General features: G+C 41.9%; 2 protein-coding genes across 5 annotated transcripts in view; one reads left to right on the forward strand and one right to left on the reverse strand.

Moving 5' to 3' along the window:
- SLF1 (SMC5-SMC6 complex localization factor 1) overlaps positions 1-16739 on the reverse strand; it is a 37424-nt gene that overhangs the window by 20236 nt on the left and 449 nt on the right. For 2 of the 4 annotated variants that reach the window (XM_081212369.1, XM_081212368.1), the window contains exons 2-8: positions 15642-15755; positions 15134-15209; positions 10952-11195; positions 5986-6148; positions 4668-4796; positions 3952-4005; positions 1682-1834 (exon numbers count right to left, since the gene is read on the reverse strand). In XM_081212369.1, the coding sequence (XP_081068495.1) occupies positions 1682-1834; positions 3952-4005; positions 4668-4796; positions 5986-6148; positions 10952-11195; positions 15134-15209; positions 15642-15755 (933 nt within the window). Of the gene's footprint in view, positions 1-1681; positions 1835-3951; positions 4006-4667; positions 4797-5985; positions 6149-10951; positions 11196-15133; positions 15210-15641; positions 15756-16609; positions 16707-16739 lie in introns of those variants that run through there. The other 2 variants (XM_081212370.1, XM_081212371.1) reach the window with 2 other exon arrangements.
- On the forward strand, positions 7082-8449 carry LOC308596991 (tigger transposable element-derived protein 1-like; the record flags this gene model as incomplete). The annotated part of the gene is made up of 2 exons (XM_081212443.1): positions 7082-7305; positions 7681-8449. The coding sequence occupies exon 2, from the start codon at positions 7859-7861 to the stop codon at positions 8447-8449; it is 591 nt and encodes a 196-aa protein (XP_081068569.1). The 5' UTR covers positions 7082-7305; positions 7681-7858.

Here is a 16739-nt window from a genome sequence, read left to right on the forward strand (position 1 = left end):
AGCACGCCAGTGCAAGTAGATAAACAGGTACCACTGCGGCGGGAAGGTAAATGGCATTTCCGTGTGCTCTGGTTTCCATCACGGTGTTCCGCTGCGCCAAAAGCGGTTTAGTCATGCTGGCCACATGACCCAGAAAGCTGTCTGTGGACAAACACCATCTCCCTTGGCCTGAAAGTGAGATGAGCGCTGCAACCCCATAGTCGCCTTTGACTGGAGTTAACTGTCCAGGGGTCCTTTACCTTTACATAGATATATGTCTGTCAGAAGTGACAGAGTTCAGTGGTACCTTGGGTTACAAACACCTTGGGTTTGTACTAACTTTGCCCCAGGATGAGAACAGAAATCACACGTTGGCCGTGTGGCAGCAGCGGGAGGCCCCATTAGCACTTCAGGTTAAGAACGGTTTCGGGTTAAGAACGGACCTCCAGAACGAATTAAGTTACCGTATTTTTCGCCCTATAGGACGCACTTTTTCCCCTCCAAAAATGAAGGGGAAATGTGTGTGTGTCCTATGGGGCGAATGCAGGCTTTCGCTGAAGCCTGGAGAGCGAGAGGGGTCGGTGCGCACCGACCCCTCTCGCTCTCCAGGCTTCAGGAAGCTCTCTGCAAGCCTTGGGAGCCCACGGGAGTTCCCGCCGGGCTCCCAAGGCTTGTGGACAGCAGCCTGCAGCCCGAAACCTGGGGAGCACAGAGGAGCACGCCCCGGGGTTCAGGCAGCTCTCCGCAATCCTTGGGAGCCCGGCGCAACTTCCCGCCAGGCTCCCTAGGCTTGCGGACAGCAGCCTGTTCTGGGGGCTGGGGTCGGGGGAAGCTCGGGCTTCCCCTGCCCCAGCCCCACGCCTGGGGGGGGGGAATAATTTTTTTTCTTTATTTCCCCCCAAAAAACTAGGTGCGCCCTATGGGGCGAAAAATACGATAATAACCTAAAGTACCACTGTACACAGCTTTTTTAAACATGGAAACAGAGTATATACATTGTAAACAGGGAAGAATGGCAAGCCAAACCTAACTGCTGGAATTTGGTTTTGAAGTCAGAACTTAGTGTTCTTGGCCACTAAGTAATCACAGCCAACTCCAAAACTTTCCGTTTCTAGGTCTGAGAGTGGCTTGAAAGGTCATGGTACCTCCATTTGCCCTTTATTACCATGGCATGGATGTCAGAATTCACAAAGAAAGGGATGTAATTGCCTCCTGCTCCTGCAAGTTCCTTATTCACTGCAATGGAAAGTGCCTCCCCAACACAGCCTGCCAAACTGGCTAGCATTTCAATACTACAGGAAAGATTCATATAGCAAAATCAGTGTGCATTGTGTGCTAAACACATCAACTGGGATTTTAGTGTGGTAAATACTAAAATCCATAGCATCAAACTAGGGGGAAAACAAATGGGAAAATAAGGTTAAAAATAAAAGCAACTGAAAAAGGAAAAACAACTTATCAACCACTTTTACATTGACATCATGCTTCATATCTGACAATAGTATTTAGTACCTACATAGTAGTATGAGTAAAATCCTTACAACAGCCTTGTAAGGGAGCTCAGTACTGTATTAAGCTAATTTTGAAGATGAGGTGCTGAAGGCACAAACAGTTGGCTAAGGCAAGACAAGAGAAACTAGTGACCCGGCCACTCCTTCTTAGCCACTGCAATGTGCCAGTTCTCATAAGCTGCCATTCTCACCTGAAGTATGTGCTCTAAAAGAGAGTGAACAAGTTTAGCAGGAGGAATCAGATCTTTTCCAGATAAAAATTCTGAGATTGCTATAGGAAATAAGTGGTCATCTACTAGTTCAAGTATATTGTTGTTTCCTCCAGAACAGCGAGTATTTTTTACCTAGGGAATGAAAGACTAAGAATTACAAGATTAAGCACTGATCAGATACACATAAACATAAGTTAGAGCCGTTTAAAGAAACTCCTAAGTTTGTTGGTTAATCGATTAAACTGTATTTGCATATGAATTGAGGCAATTCTAAAGCACAAAGAAAGCCTTTATTTTTAGAGAATGCACAAAAGTGCCAAACTAGGTATAGTTTTAGAAGTCACATCTCCTCCAGTGTGGCAGAGAAAGAGAAAACAGTTATCCATAGTTTTTATAAGTATAGATGTATTAAAAATTATCGCTTTTAAACAGTCTGTTGCTTGATTAATTGGGACTCTTCTTTGGTCAATCAATTCTTTAAAAATTGATAAATCCAATTTGAAACCTTAACACAAAGTCTTTATTTTTAAAAAAATAAATGGAAAAGAACAGCAAATTTTGTAACAAAAAATAAAATGCAAAAACAGACTGCCTGCTTGCACCCCCCAACCCCACTAAGCCACTTTGACAGTTGATGGGGCCGTGCCCCCTGTCAATCACCCAACATGCCTGGTGACAATTTTTTCCCTTGTAGTGGGACAAGCTGAGAGATAGTAACTCCAAGCTTGCTTTTAACAGGAATCAGCTGCTCAGCCAATCCAGTGGGCTTGAGGTTATTGCTTATTACCATTGATAGGCACTGATAAACCCACTAGAGTTCGACATGCTCTGTTTTGGGTAGGGGTCAACTGCACTACTAAGTTCCTCCAAAGCATAATCAAGGAGGGCACTTTTAAGGTTCCCGCATCTCTACCTGCCCCACACCTGACATCACATATGATGAGCATGGTTTGGGGGAAATGGTCTGATGGGCCAAACTGGGACCCCTGCCAGGCCTATTAGGCATGTGAGCTGGAGGTTTTCCACCCCTGGCCTACTGGATTAACCCACTGGGAATAGCAACAATCCTTTACCAATGTCATACCCCAGGTCTATCCCAGGTATTCCTCTAAATATTTTCCATCCTCGCATCCACCATATTTGCTGTTTAACACAGGATAGTAAGAAATAAAAATGAAAGTACTTTTTTTTTAGTTATTCGTTTAATTATGTTGTATTGCAGAACATCTATTATTAAACTTAATTTTCTTAAAGGGTGATGTACAGGTGGGTTTCAGGATTGCAATCTCCAAGGAATAAGTTGTTGGGAGGATCAGTGCATGACTCACTGGGGGCTTTCATAAAACAAAATTATAAATCTGGCATATACCTCTAGCTCACAGAGCTATCCCAAATCACAACTAGCTGCGTTCCAGATTTATAAATTGCATAACTCCCATCGTAAGCAAGAAGAGCAGCAAGTGCTGAATTACCATAAATTATACATTAAACACTGGGATATCCCTTTGTGAATTTCAAAAGCTATAAAAGATAGATATGCTGTGCAGATATTTAAGCCTACCTAATTGCCCCATGCTGAGGACTCTGAAATGATCCAAAGGGTTGCTATGTAAAACATTTGTATGTGGCAATTTCTGTGGGCGTAGGATCTTTTAGTGTGAGCTCAGCTAATTCTCTGGATTGCAGACACTATCCAGCACACACAGATACGTTTAATTAAGGATGGATTCGCATTCTACATTGGCAGCAAAGCTTGTCATTTGCACACAAGGGGTTGCAATTCTAAAAAGAACAGATTCCCCAGATGGGAACCTGGAGTGCACCCAGTCAATATTTGTAAGCAAGACATGGAGAAAAGGGGCGGAGAGTCCATAGCCATAACCTCCTTCAGGTTTGAATACTCATACATATGTGGGAGTATCAATAGCTGCAATAGAAAGACTGCTTGTTCTGCATGCATGCCAGTGCTTTTTAGGTGTTTTTTTCTATTGCCCTTGAAAGCTGCAGCATTTGAAGTAGAATAAAGAAAACATGCATGAATGTGCTATATATGTGTACGTTGAGCTGTGATAGACACACTATGAAGTCACCACCATTCGTAAGCTTTCCTCTCTCCTTACTTAGCATAATATTTAAAGGTAAAGGCAACATTTGTTGAAACCCAATCACTGGCAAGAAACTAAAACTATTCCAGCATCATCTTTCTCTTTCTCTCTCTCTCCCCTCCCAGCCCAGTATCCATATCTTACCACATTTCTGCACTCAGTCATTAGGTCTATTTGAGTATATTTTCTTAGCATAGCCTGTAAATTAAAAGCAAATTATTGATTTAAAATAAGAATGTACGCTTACTCGAAATTTGTCAGTCATAGTGCATGGTAACAATACAAAGGAAATTGTTTGATCCTAAAGCTGTTTACTTGGAAGCTAGTTTCACCAAGTTCCGGGGTGACGACTGAGGTTTACAGTCATAGGTTCATAGGGGATAGTTACTGAGGCATTTTGTGAACATCGTAAGAGGTAGTGGCAGGCCTTATTGGGAATTGCTGCTGAGTAAGCACATGGGGAAAAGAAATGCCATTGGATACACGGAATAAGTTGGGAGGGTCCTTGTTTTAGTCACACAATATATCAATATTAGCAGCATTTTGCAGTTCTTATGAGATTCACTATTCAGACAATGTCCTTTCCAAGATCATTACCAAGCTATGGGTAGAGAGTTACAGGTAAAACACAAAAAAAAGTGATCAAGTAAAATTTGCCAGATGTATACACAAACAGCTGCCTGTGTCCCACAGCACAAAGCCAAACACAGAGAGAGCCACCACAGTGTGGTGCAGTGGTTAAGAGCAGTAATCTCGTAATCTGGTGAACCAGGTTCTTTCACATTTATTTATGTGGAGACTTTTTTCTTCAGTTGACTTATGCTATAAAAGTAATAAATGTACATAAGACTAGTTTTTACCTGTTCAGAATATATATGCTTTATAAGTTCATTTTTCATTTCAGCAAGATGCCTGCCAGTCATCACCTGTCTTGACTGTTCGGGTTTAAGATGGTTCTCCTGGTATTTTTCAGCATCGCTTTTAATTTCCTTCTGGGTGATAAATGCAGCATATTATTGTCTATTCAAATATAGAGAGGCCATACAGCAACACAGACAATTACAGTTAAAACACTATGGGTTGGATCCAGCCTGGTCTTTTGGTGAATGGAATGACTTCTTCCATTTGCTATAGGAATTGAGATCCAGAAGAAGCCTCCCCGCTGGAAGAAAGTGCCCAGTGCCCTCTTGTCATCCTGTTCCAGGGAATCTCCTGATTTTCCTGAAGCAGCTTTTTAGGGGCTCATTTTCAGGGGTTCCTCCTGCAGGTAGTCTGGATCCAACTCAAGCAATTTGGACTTTTCCTAGAGGTGGCTAAACTTTGGCCCTCCAAATGTTCCTGAACTGGAACTACCATCATTCCTGGCCATTGGTCCTATTGGTGGAGGATGATGAGACCTGGAGTCCAACAACATCTGAAGGGCCATTAGTTAGCCTCCCCTGGCTTAGAGAAGAGAGCTCTATTATTGAAACAGCTGTGAATATATGAAAATATAATTAGAAAGAGAGCTTGTTCAAGCATTCAATATATGGGCCCCAATCTTCAGGAAGGCACACACAAGGCTTTCAGTAATATGCTGTTAACAACCACAAGAAGAGGCCCAAGGAAGTGAATGATTTCCATTCCCATCTGGATCCTGAGTTGGATAGGAAGGTGCATTCTGCTCAAAACTTTATGTTAATGGGATTGCAGACATAGACTAAATGCACCAATCATGTTCGACTACCAAGAGCAACTCCAAATCCAGTGCTGAAAAAAACATGCTTGCAACCCTGTTAGATGTGGGCATTCAGTTAGGTGATCAACATACATAGTGTACTGATCCAGAGATATGGTCTGAAGTCCTGGCAAACATTGTCACAAGGTCTCCAACACCAACCTTGCCAGGATTTGCTAGCCTCAAACACACAAAAGCAAATCACGGTCCAACATTTCCTTAATGCTGCTATACTTCACTGTCTTGTATGCAATTTAAGGAAGATGATACAATAGCAGTCTGATAATTTTCACTCTGAAGCATTCATGAGAATTTAAATGCTTCAAAATAAAAATCAGAGTTGAAATATTAATCCAATGATAATTTGGCTTAAATTGGACTCTTAAATTTGCCACAAATCAACAGTTACATTTAAAATAATGTATTTCGATTATGATTCTCATTATATTAAGTGTACTTGCCTCTAAGAGATAAACTTCTAAATAGCCAACTGGACAGTATGGCACACCAATGAGATGCTTCTCTCTTTCTTGATCTAATGCTGGGTTATTAGTTAACACATGAGTAATGTCCTTTGGTGCACTTAATGCTGCATAGACTGTGGCTTTTCCTGCTTCTAGAACTCTGTAGGAATGAAACAATATAAACTTGATGGAAATATAAAATGTAACTCTTATTTTAAAACCTACACAACATACAAAAAGGAAGCATAAATCTACTCTTTAATTCTGTGGTGGGGGTGAGGGAACACATACCTAAAAATGCAGTTTTAAAAATTCCTATCAGAAACATGCATATTTGCTTTGTCAATGCATTAGTTTAAAACTGAACAGATTTCATATAGTCAAAATGCTTGATTCGGTGTTTGTTGTTTTTAAACAACAGTTTTTAAACTGATCAACAGAAATTACTACCAGATTTACATGCAAAGAGCCAACTGTGTGAAAAAGTCCCATGTGAAAAACGGGCAGAAATGGGAATGACCGTAATAGTCAATATTCATTTCCCATTTTTTTCTTCTCTCCAAGTTAGTTCATGGTTCTTCAGATGGGAGCAACTTGATAGAAACACCAAACCTAACATACTCACAAAAGGAAATGCAAATATGGCCTAGGAAGCACAGTGGACATAAGATCCTTTCACAAAAAAATTAATTCAGTTAGGATTTATCTACACTTTACGCACGGTCAACGCTTTAATGTTCTCCTTTTTTTGCCGCTGCGAAAACCTGCTCTTTAAAGTTGAATCGGAGCCAACGTCAATCCATGGAAAACCTGAACTGCTTTTTCTTGCTTGGGCACAGAACTTTGAAGCATGGAGCTGTGCAGGGCACCTGTTTGGATAAGCCCCAAATCTCTAATGCCAGATTATTGGCTCCTGTGTGTAACCTAGGCCGTCTTCACTCCAGTCAGTAAGAACACCTGGCCCCATTCTGCAACCATATGATGCAAATTGCAATAGTGCATCCTACTACAGTGGTGCCCCGCAAGACGAACACCTCGCAAGACGAAAAACTCGCAAGATGAAAGAGTTTTTCGTTTTCGAGTTGCTTCGCAAGACAAATTTCCCTATGGGCTTGCTTCGCAAGACGAAAACGTCTTGCAAGTTTGTTTCCTTTTTCGTAAAACCGTTAATACCCAGGGTGCATTGCTTGAAGAGGTGCAGTTGCGACTTGACTTTGAGGAGCAACACATTGCACGCGGTGTGGTGGCCTTTTTGAGCTTTTTAAAGAGTTTGCTGAATTTTTGAAGCTTTTCCAAAACTTCTTTTGCAGCTGTTTGGTAAGTTAAACTTTTAAAACTTTTTTTGGGGGGGTTGGATTTGGGTTTGGGGTGTTTAGAATTCAAGGACTTGGTGTTGGGGAGAGGTTTGCAAGAATCTGGGAGCTTGTGTGGTTTTTTCCTGCATTTTTATGGTTTTCTGTGTCCATTGGGCCATGTTGTTGTTTTTTGAAAAAAAAATCTGGGTTTGAATTTCTGTGTGCTGGGTGGCTGGGGAAACAGTTGGGGAGGGGTTTGCAACAGTTGGGGAGGGGCTGGGGGAACAGTTGGGGAGGGGTTTGCAATTTCTGTGTGCTGGGTGGGTGGCTGGGGGAACAGTTGAGGTTTTTGAAGACTTTGGTGATTTTTAAAGCTTTTCCAAAACTTCTTTTGCAGCCATTTGAGGATTTTGAAGACTTTGGTGATTTGCAGCCATTTCGTAAGTTAAACTTTTAAAACTTTTTGGGGGGTTTTTGGATTTTGGGTTGGGTGTTTGGAATTCAAGGACTTGGTTCTGGGTTTGAATTGCTGATTTTTTTTTTCCTGAGTTTACGAAGGTAAGAGCTGTGCTGCCATGGGACCCAAGAAGACTGCTGCTGCTGCGGAGGCCGGCGAGAGGAAGAAGGAGAAGGTGACGTTGGAAATGAAGAAGGAGATCATCTGGAAGCACGACGGTGGAATGCGTGTGACGGACCTCGCCAGGGAGTATGGCAGGAACCCATGGACCATCTGGACCATCCTGAAGATGAGGGAGAAGATCCTTGCGACTGATGCAGCCAAGGGAGTCACCAGGATCGTGAAGAACCGCCCAGCTGTTCTGGAGGAGGTCGAGAAGTTGCTGCTCATCTGGTTAGAAGAGAAGCAGCGTGCAGGGGACACAGTGACTGAGGCCGTCATTTGTGAGAAGGCCAAGGCCTTGCACGCAGACCTCATCCGGGAACAGCCAGGAACCTCAGGCGAGCCAGAAGTCTTCAAGGCAAGCAGAGGCTGGTTTGACCGGTTCAAGGCAAGATCTGGAATCCACAGCGTGGTCAGGCGTGGAGAGGCTGCCAGTTCTGATGTTCCTGCGGCTGAAGACTTTGCAGCGGAGTTCCTGGAGGTTGTGAAGACGGAGGGCTACGTTCCACAGCAGGTATTCAACTGTGACGAGACCGGGCTGTTTTGAAAGAGGATGCCCAAAAGGACTTTCATCACACAGGAGGAGGCCAAGTTGCCTGGCCACAAGCCCATGAAGGACCGTCTGACCCTGCTCTTCTGTGGCAACGCAAGCGGCGACCTGAAGATCAAGCCCCTGCTGGTGTACCACTCGGAGAACCCACGGGCCTTCAAGAAACACAAGGTCGACAAGGAGCGGCTGAGTGTCATGTGGCGATCCAACAGCAAGGCTTGGGTCACACGTGTGCTGTTTGTGGACTGGGTCAATCTTGGTTTTGGCCCTGCTGTCAAACAGTACCTGCTGGACAACGACCTGCCGCTGAAGGCTTTGCTTCTGATGGACAATGCTCTTGCTCATCCTAAAGGCCTTGAGGTGGACTTGTTGGAGGAGTTCAGCTTCATCAACATCATGTTCCTGCCGCCTAACACCACGCCACTGCTCCAGCTGATGGATCAGCAGGTCATTGCCAATTTCAAAAAACTCTACACCAAGGAGCTTTTCAGGCGATGCTTCGAGGTGACTGATTGCATCACCATCACCCTGCGGGAATTCTGGAAGGACCACTTCAACATCGTCACCTGCTTGAAGATGATCACCACGGCCTGGAACGGGATCAGCCAGAGAAATTTGAATTGTGCTTGGCGCAGCCTGTGGCTGGACTGTGTGGCACCAAGTGACTCTGATGCACCAGAGTCAACAGTGGTGCAGGACATTGTTGCCTTGGGGAGGACCATGGGCCTGGAGGTCACAGAGGAGGACGTCAGCGAGCTGGTGGAGGAGCACGACCACGAGCTGACCACCCAGGAGCTGGTTGAACTGCAGGCAGAGGTTGCGCAGGAGCAGGCCTGGCTGGAAGAGGAGGAAGCAACTGAGGAACGGCTGTCCTCCAAAGAACTGAGGGACATTTGCCAGAAGTGGAAGGAGGTGCAGGCTTTTGCAGAGCGGCACCACCCGAACAAGCACGTGGCACATGACCAAGCGAACACTTTTGATACGACGGTCATGTTGCCTCTCAGGGAGCTGCTGAAAAGGTGGATGAAGCAGCAGACCATGGACAGGTTCCTCAGCAAGAAGCAAAGAGTGGAAGAGGAACCTTCTTCGAGTGGTCCCCCAGAGTCTTAGAAAATGTATGTACAGTACAGTACACTTTGTTGATTTTTAAATGTTTTTCTGTCATGTTTAGAAACTTAATTTATTGTTCCTTCAATTTTTGAAATGCTCTTTAAAGTATGTGTGACTTTAAAGAGCAGTTAATAAACTATTGTTGTACCAAATTTGGCTTTGTTTGGACTTTTTTTGACCATAGGAACGCATTAATTGAATTTCAATGCATTCCTATGGGAAACAGTGCTTCGCAAGACGAAAAATTCGCTAGACGAAAAAACTTGCGGAACGAATTAATTTTGTCTTGCGAGGCACCACTGTACTTCCTTTTTCTACCTATAGTTTGTTGGGCAGCACAATGAGGCTGCTGCTTCCTCTCCTTCACTGTAGCTAAATGAGGGTGTGAAAGCACCACATGGACTCCCCCAAAGAGTTTATGTTGGAAAATCAGCACAACACAAATACATGTGGGAAAGGGGCTGCCAATTCTGCTGGAGTTTTCTTATATGCCTTTTATCAAATACTTGAGGCTTGCAAGGGCCTAAGTCTGTATGACAATGAGTGATTTGAATTGTACAGTTTACTGAGAAAGGAAACTAATTTTAATTTCATCAAGAAAAGGACACTTCAGGTACAACAGTACAGGTGGATTTGTAACACTGTAATACAAGTACCATCTCCTCCTGTTAAGCCCCCACAATCAACCATGATGGGGAGAGCTATGGGCAAAAAGACAGAGAAGCAAAAGAAAAGTAGTAAAATAACCACTGAGTTTAGCAGTGAAAACAGTAAATTAAAAATAAATTCTGAAGAATGTACAATATACTGAAGGTGCAGAGGACAGCATACATGCAATTACCTCACCTTATCCTTACAATCCTGAGATCATTTGTCCTAGGTCTCCAACTGAGCTTCTAATAGAGATTTGAAGCCAAGTCTCTGTGGACCAAGTCCAATACTTTCCAATGAATCACACTGGTTTGGTTTTGGAATTCAGTATTATATTTGTTCCAGTTACTAAAAACATATTCAAGATCTTTGCAAGACAAAATTGTAGACTGAAGAAAATGATCTTTTGTCCACATGGAAGTAACCCTTGTGCAGATTCTTCTATGCAATCGGTTGTGGTATTGTTATTTAATTTGCTGTGCAGCTGGGTATCCCTTCTAACTCACAGGGGGGAAAACCCAAACATCCAAAATGCACTTCACAATTCATAGCAAACAGTTTCTCCTACACCAATATTATCTCTATATAAATAAAACATTATAGTTGAAGTGATCCTGTAGAAGAATTGCTGTGGATCAGAGTAAGTGAGAGGGAGGAAAACACCCACAAAACTATTTTCATCTAAATCAAAGTGAATTAACATATTAATTTCTTCAGTTTAAAGAAGTCTTATCCTACCTTCTAAAAGCATCCTCTAGTTTATCACCATTCATAACAAGGAGGACAACTTTCCATCTGTGAAAGGCCCCTGCAGCACCAGAGCGTATCAGCTCTTCGCGCCATCTTTTAGGTGCAGATTGCATTTGAGGTGAATAATGGGAGACTTTTTCAATTTTATATCCCCATTCGTAAGTTGTTTCATCAAGCCATCTGCCACTTTCGGCACTATTAATTATGTAGTCCTTGGTTAGTATCCACTTTCCTGGAAAGCAAATGAACTGTCATCCACAAAAGAATTTTTTTCTGCAGACAAATGGCAATCAAATGAAGATCAAATATAAAAATTAGTAACAATCTCTGTTAGGGCAGAAAAAAGGGGATCTTAATGTAATTTCTTACTACAGTAGCTGACCTTTTCTATAACGTTAAAATGTTTTGGCACATTTTCATTAAAAAGTGATCCTAATTTTTTGGGTAAGAATTCTTTAGCTTTTTTAAAAAATGTGTCCATTCATTTTGTGAAACTTTGTACTAATTAACATTTCATGCTTATACACTAGTTTCTATGCATAATATATTCTCAAAAATATAATATATTTACTTCCAAGTGTATATGTATAGTATTGCAGCTTTAATCACGCTTTCAAAACACTAACCATTCTTTTGGGGGTGGGGGTGGGGAAATGCTTTGAAAAATCAACAGATTTTTTGCAAAGGACTGCAAGCAAGAGAATGCCTGCCCATTCCTACATGTGGATTCTTTATTTAAGAAACCCCCTCTTTTATTCTGCATTAGCATATTTCAGATATATTATTCTATGTTCTGTCAGCATGTGCTCTAAAAGAAAAATATAGCTGATAGACACTCATACTTCTGAAATTTTTCATCTTCAAAATGTAAACCATAAATATCACACATCCACCAGCTAACATACTCTGTAAAGTTTAACTATAGCCATGCCCACCCTAATTCTGGAGGCCGCTATAACCTCAGTCAAACATTAAATTTTAGAGAGAATTATTTTATACCAGCAGCTTCCACCTCCAAAATTGATTTCTCTTCTATTAGCAGATCATGTACTCAACATGCTAGCTTAAATGTGATTTTGATGGTATTGTCCCCTTTCCTCCTTTGCCCAAACCTTATTTTCCCATTCTTTCAGGGTTCAAATCAGTAACAGCAGCACCATACGCTTTACATAAAAACGAACTACAGCATATTTCATAGTGAAGCAGCTAAAACTGTGATCCTAATCAGTTTTACAGCCGAGCCGAGCAGATTGTGCCATTGCAAGGCAACGTTTTACCAGATGGTACTTCTATAGGTGCTAGCTTTGCATGCCAGCAGTCATCTGATGGAAAGGGAGGGGGAGGGGAAAGGTACTCTCAGCCTCTTTGTTTAGGAACCATTACCCTGTATTCATATTTCTTGGTGAAAAGGTTCCCCATCACAAAGGCATGCTACCTGAAACACTCAGATTTTGTACGAAAAAAAATCAGTCACAAGTTTCCTTTGAGTAGCTTCCACTAGTGTGCATTTGTAACAAGTTTGTAGGGAGTTAACATTCTAGGACAGAAGCGTTTTCTGTATTATTGATGCTGACACAAGAAAAATGTATAAATTATAATTGACCTTTATAGTCCAGTGTGCATGGCACTTTATAAAGAACAGTTATAATAGGTCCCTACCTCAAGGAGTTTACAGTCTAAAGTAGACACAGTAAAGCAGGGGAAGAAAGGGGGAAATAGAGGCACGGGTACCTTGGTTTATTTACCATAGGGATTAGGTGCTTATCCATAAGCTTTCCAGAAAAGGTTAGCATTGAGGAAAGGCTTAAGGGAAATAAGAGACATGGTTGAATGGAGACATGCTGAAGGGCGAATTCAGGCATTAGGGCCAGCAAGGAAAAAGGTGCAGTCATTTCATGGAGCTTGAGATGCCACAGTTCAAATAAGAGCTCTGGGTTCACACCCACATGAAGAAGAGGCTGAAAGGAGGTGTTTGTGTAGCCACAGGTCTCTGAAAGCACAAGTTGCTATTTTTTGTGAAAAATCATGATTTTAAACTTATTGATACCTTCCATTTTTATCACGTTAGATGTTTTAGTTAAAATCCCGTTGGGATCTAGAATAGCAAAAAAAAGAAAAGGTAAAGGACCCCTGGACGGTTAAGTCCAGTAAAAGGCAAATGGACTTTTCAGGCCGAGGGAGCCGGCATTTGTCCACAGAAAGCTTTCCGGGTCATGTGGCCAGCATGACTAAACCGCTTCTGGCGCAATGGAACACCGTGACGGAAGCCAGAGCGCACGGAAACGCTGTGTACCTTCCCGCCACCTATTTATCTACTTGCACTGGTATGCTTTCAAACTGTTAGGCTGGCAGAAGCTGGGGCAGAGCAACAGGAGCTCACCCGTTGTGCGGATTCAAACTGCAGACCTTCCGATCAGCAAGCCCAAAAGGCTCAGTGGTTTAGACCACAGCACCAAATGCATCCCAAATTACAATAGCCTAACCCAGCCTGATGCCCTCTTAGATGTTTGGGAATGCAATTCCCTGCATGATCTACCCCCTGCCTTGCGGGACATATGTGGGAGGAAAAAAGGCTAAGGAGTAAACCCTACACAAATCCAGAGTAGAGTCCCTAAGATGGTTAGATGGAGTCTTTTATGCCTCCTTCCTGGTGCCAAATGTATTGCTCTGCTTTCCTTTGTACATCAGTGAGGTTGAGTGGGGCTGCTCTTGGACAGCCCAGGACCTCCATACACACTGCCAAGGCTCGCACCCCGGAAAGGTCACTTCAGTGCTGATAACGCAAGTTTCTAGTTACAGCAGATACTCCATTATCTCTCAAGACAGATGGATGCCAACAATTACAAGGTATTTTCAAATTCGCCAAAATCTTTGCCATTAGCAAAAAATGTGTTAAACGATCAATAAGAATTACCACAACTATGAAAGCTAAAGAGAAGTTATTGTTGGGAAATTTATGGTGATATGGAAGAAATGAAATGAAAACCTTGTTAAATAGGTACAGTACCCAAAGTGCTCACTAAGAATTAGTATCTGCAGGATTTTTAAGGTCACAGAAGATATAAAACACAACCAACTCTAGTTATGTACACACATATGCATAATTTTATTTGTATGCCACCGATCCACAGTTCAAACCATGATCAAGGCAGCTTACAACATAAAAAAATGCTAAGTACCTGTACAACATAACAAAAGTAGTCATAAACCATAAATAAAACATAAAAAATACACAACCAAACTGAAAAAAATTCTGCATAAATCGCAACAAGATCTATAACACAGATACAAAAAACCAACAGCAACAACAGCCCCCAACAATCATACCCCAAGAGTATGTATGTGGATGCCAAGAAAACATGTAACAGATTAGAATGGCCTTTTAAAAATCTTATGCATTAAAGTTTTTAAGGTAACTAATTTGATAAATTGATTGTTTATACTCAGTGCATCTTCAGTAGTTAATGGTTACAATTTTAAAATGTTTAATCTGAGTACAGGTATTATTATTTAACAAACTTATATACAGTTTACAAGAAAATATTCTTCCAAAAGCACTCTATAGACTATATATCAAGATGTTACCAATTAAATGTAATTTAAAACCATTAAAAATACCCTAACCATTTTAACACACTATTATTTTAAAATGTTATTAAAGTCAACAATAGCCAACACTAATGTAGCATAGCATAATAAAAGGCCACACTTAAAAGGCCAAAGAATGTTAATCAGTCAAAGACCTGGTTATAGAGAAGTGTTTTTACTTGTCACCTAAAGATATGTAATGAAGGTGCCAGGCAAGCCTCCCTGGGGAGAGCATTTCACAAACAGGGAGCCACCACAGAAAAGGCCCATTCTCGTGTTGCCATCCTCCAGACCTTTAATGGATGAGGCACACAAAGAAGGGCTTCAGATTATGATCACAGGGTCAGCGCATATGGGAAGTGACAGTCCTTACGGTATTGCGGTCCTGAGCCATTTGAGACTTCATAGGTAAAAACCAGTACTTTGAATTGGGCTCGGAAACTAATTGGCAACCCGTGCAGTCAGGCCAGGATCAGTGTAATATGCTCAAATTATCTTGCCCTACTGAGCAACTTGGCTGCCAAATTCTGCACCGGCTGAAGTTTTCAAACCGTCTGCAAAGGAACAGCACAATATACATACCTGCTGCACATGCTGCTAAGAACTTTTCACTCTTGCAAGGCCTCTTTGCTATAAGGTGAGTGCAATCTCTGTATTCCTAACAACAAAAAGAACACACAACCATAAACTAAAAATTGCATACACATTTTCAAAAATAATAAGGTAAGAAGTAGAATTTGCTTTTTTACCAGAGTGTAGCATGCACTCAGTTTTAACACTATGAATACCATATATTGTAAAGTACAGTCATACCTCTGGTTACAGACGCTTCAGGTTGTGCATTTTCGGGTTGCGCACCACGCCGAACCCAGAAGTACCAGAACGGGTTACGTCCGGGTTTCGGCACTCGTGCATGTGCAGAAACACTAAATCGCGCTTTGCGCAATAATGCCGAATCACAACTGTGCGTGCACACTGCGGGTTGCGAACGTGCCTCCCGCACGGATCACGTTCACAACCTGAGCGTCCACTGTATTCTAGGTGATAAAAATCCACAAAATATTTAGGCTTATAAATTATCGTAATTTACCATAGTGTTAAAAAAAACACATTTTAGTGTCTGAAGCAATTTGATTAGGGTCTTCTTTTCTTGCTTCTTAAATCCAGTTAGCTGGATCCTCCGTTTTTGGATGTCACTTTCCATCTGTTAAAAAAAAGAAAAGAAAAAAGATGTACAACATATATTCTGGCACAATCTGTTAAGATGCAAAGTAGATGCACTTAAATCATCAACTCCAAATTACTATACAAATCTGCTTATTATTACTATTCATTTCTATAACACTTTATATTTTTAAGGGAAAAAATCTCAAAGGAGTTTACAACCTACATTAAAATATCAAAGAGGTCTTCCAGGACACACAGCTTAATGCCTAACTGTATCATTTACAATGTACAGTGGTACCTCGGGTTAAGAACTTAATTCGTTCCAGAGGTCTGTTCTTAACCTGAAGCATCACTTTAGCTAATGGGGCCTCCTGCTGCGGCTGTGCTGCTGCTGCACGATTTCTGTTCTCATCCTGAAGGAAAGTTCTTAACCTGAGGTACTATTTCTGGGTTAGTGGAGCCTGTAACCTGAAGCGTATGTAACCAGAGGTACCACTGTATATGTAAATGGAATGTTTCTTAGCAGGGGATATTTGGGAATTGTTTGTCATAAATATTTTCAGAAAAGGGGGGCGTGCAGAAAGGTAGGCTTGAGACAAGATTCACACACTTTTATTCGAGTATTCTACTTGAGTTATTTGAATTAGTCATGCTATGCAAAACCAATAACCTTTCTAGGATTTCACCGTTCTCTGTAGAGCGAGCAAAGTTAAATATCTGTGCCCCAAGTTTGAGAAACTATGGAACTACCAGCCAATGCACATTTACTACAGCCATCCCCACTGTATTCAGCGGCATTTTGCTTCTGGATAAACAACGCCTAGGAAAAAAAGGCTGAGATTCTGCCACGATAGTGGCTAAGCCACCTGCTCGGGCACGCAACCTTCTTACCTGGAGAGACAAGTCCGTAGGAAAGAGAAGCTACAAAAAGAGAACCTACCCGCCGGAACATCACTAAGTCAAGCGACTTCGCAATACAGTAGTTCTGGAGCCCGCGCAGAGATTCCTACGGAGACTACGC

This window comes from Podarcis bocagei, assembly GCF_964188305.1.
Source record: "Podarcis bocagei genome assembly, chromosome: 11".
Taxonomy (NCBI): Eukaryota; Metazoa; Chordata; class Lepidosauria; order Squamata; family Lacertidae; genus Podarcis; species Podarcis bocagei.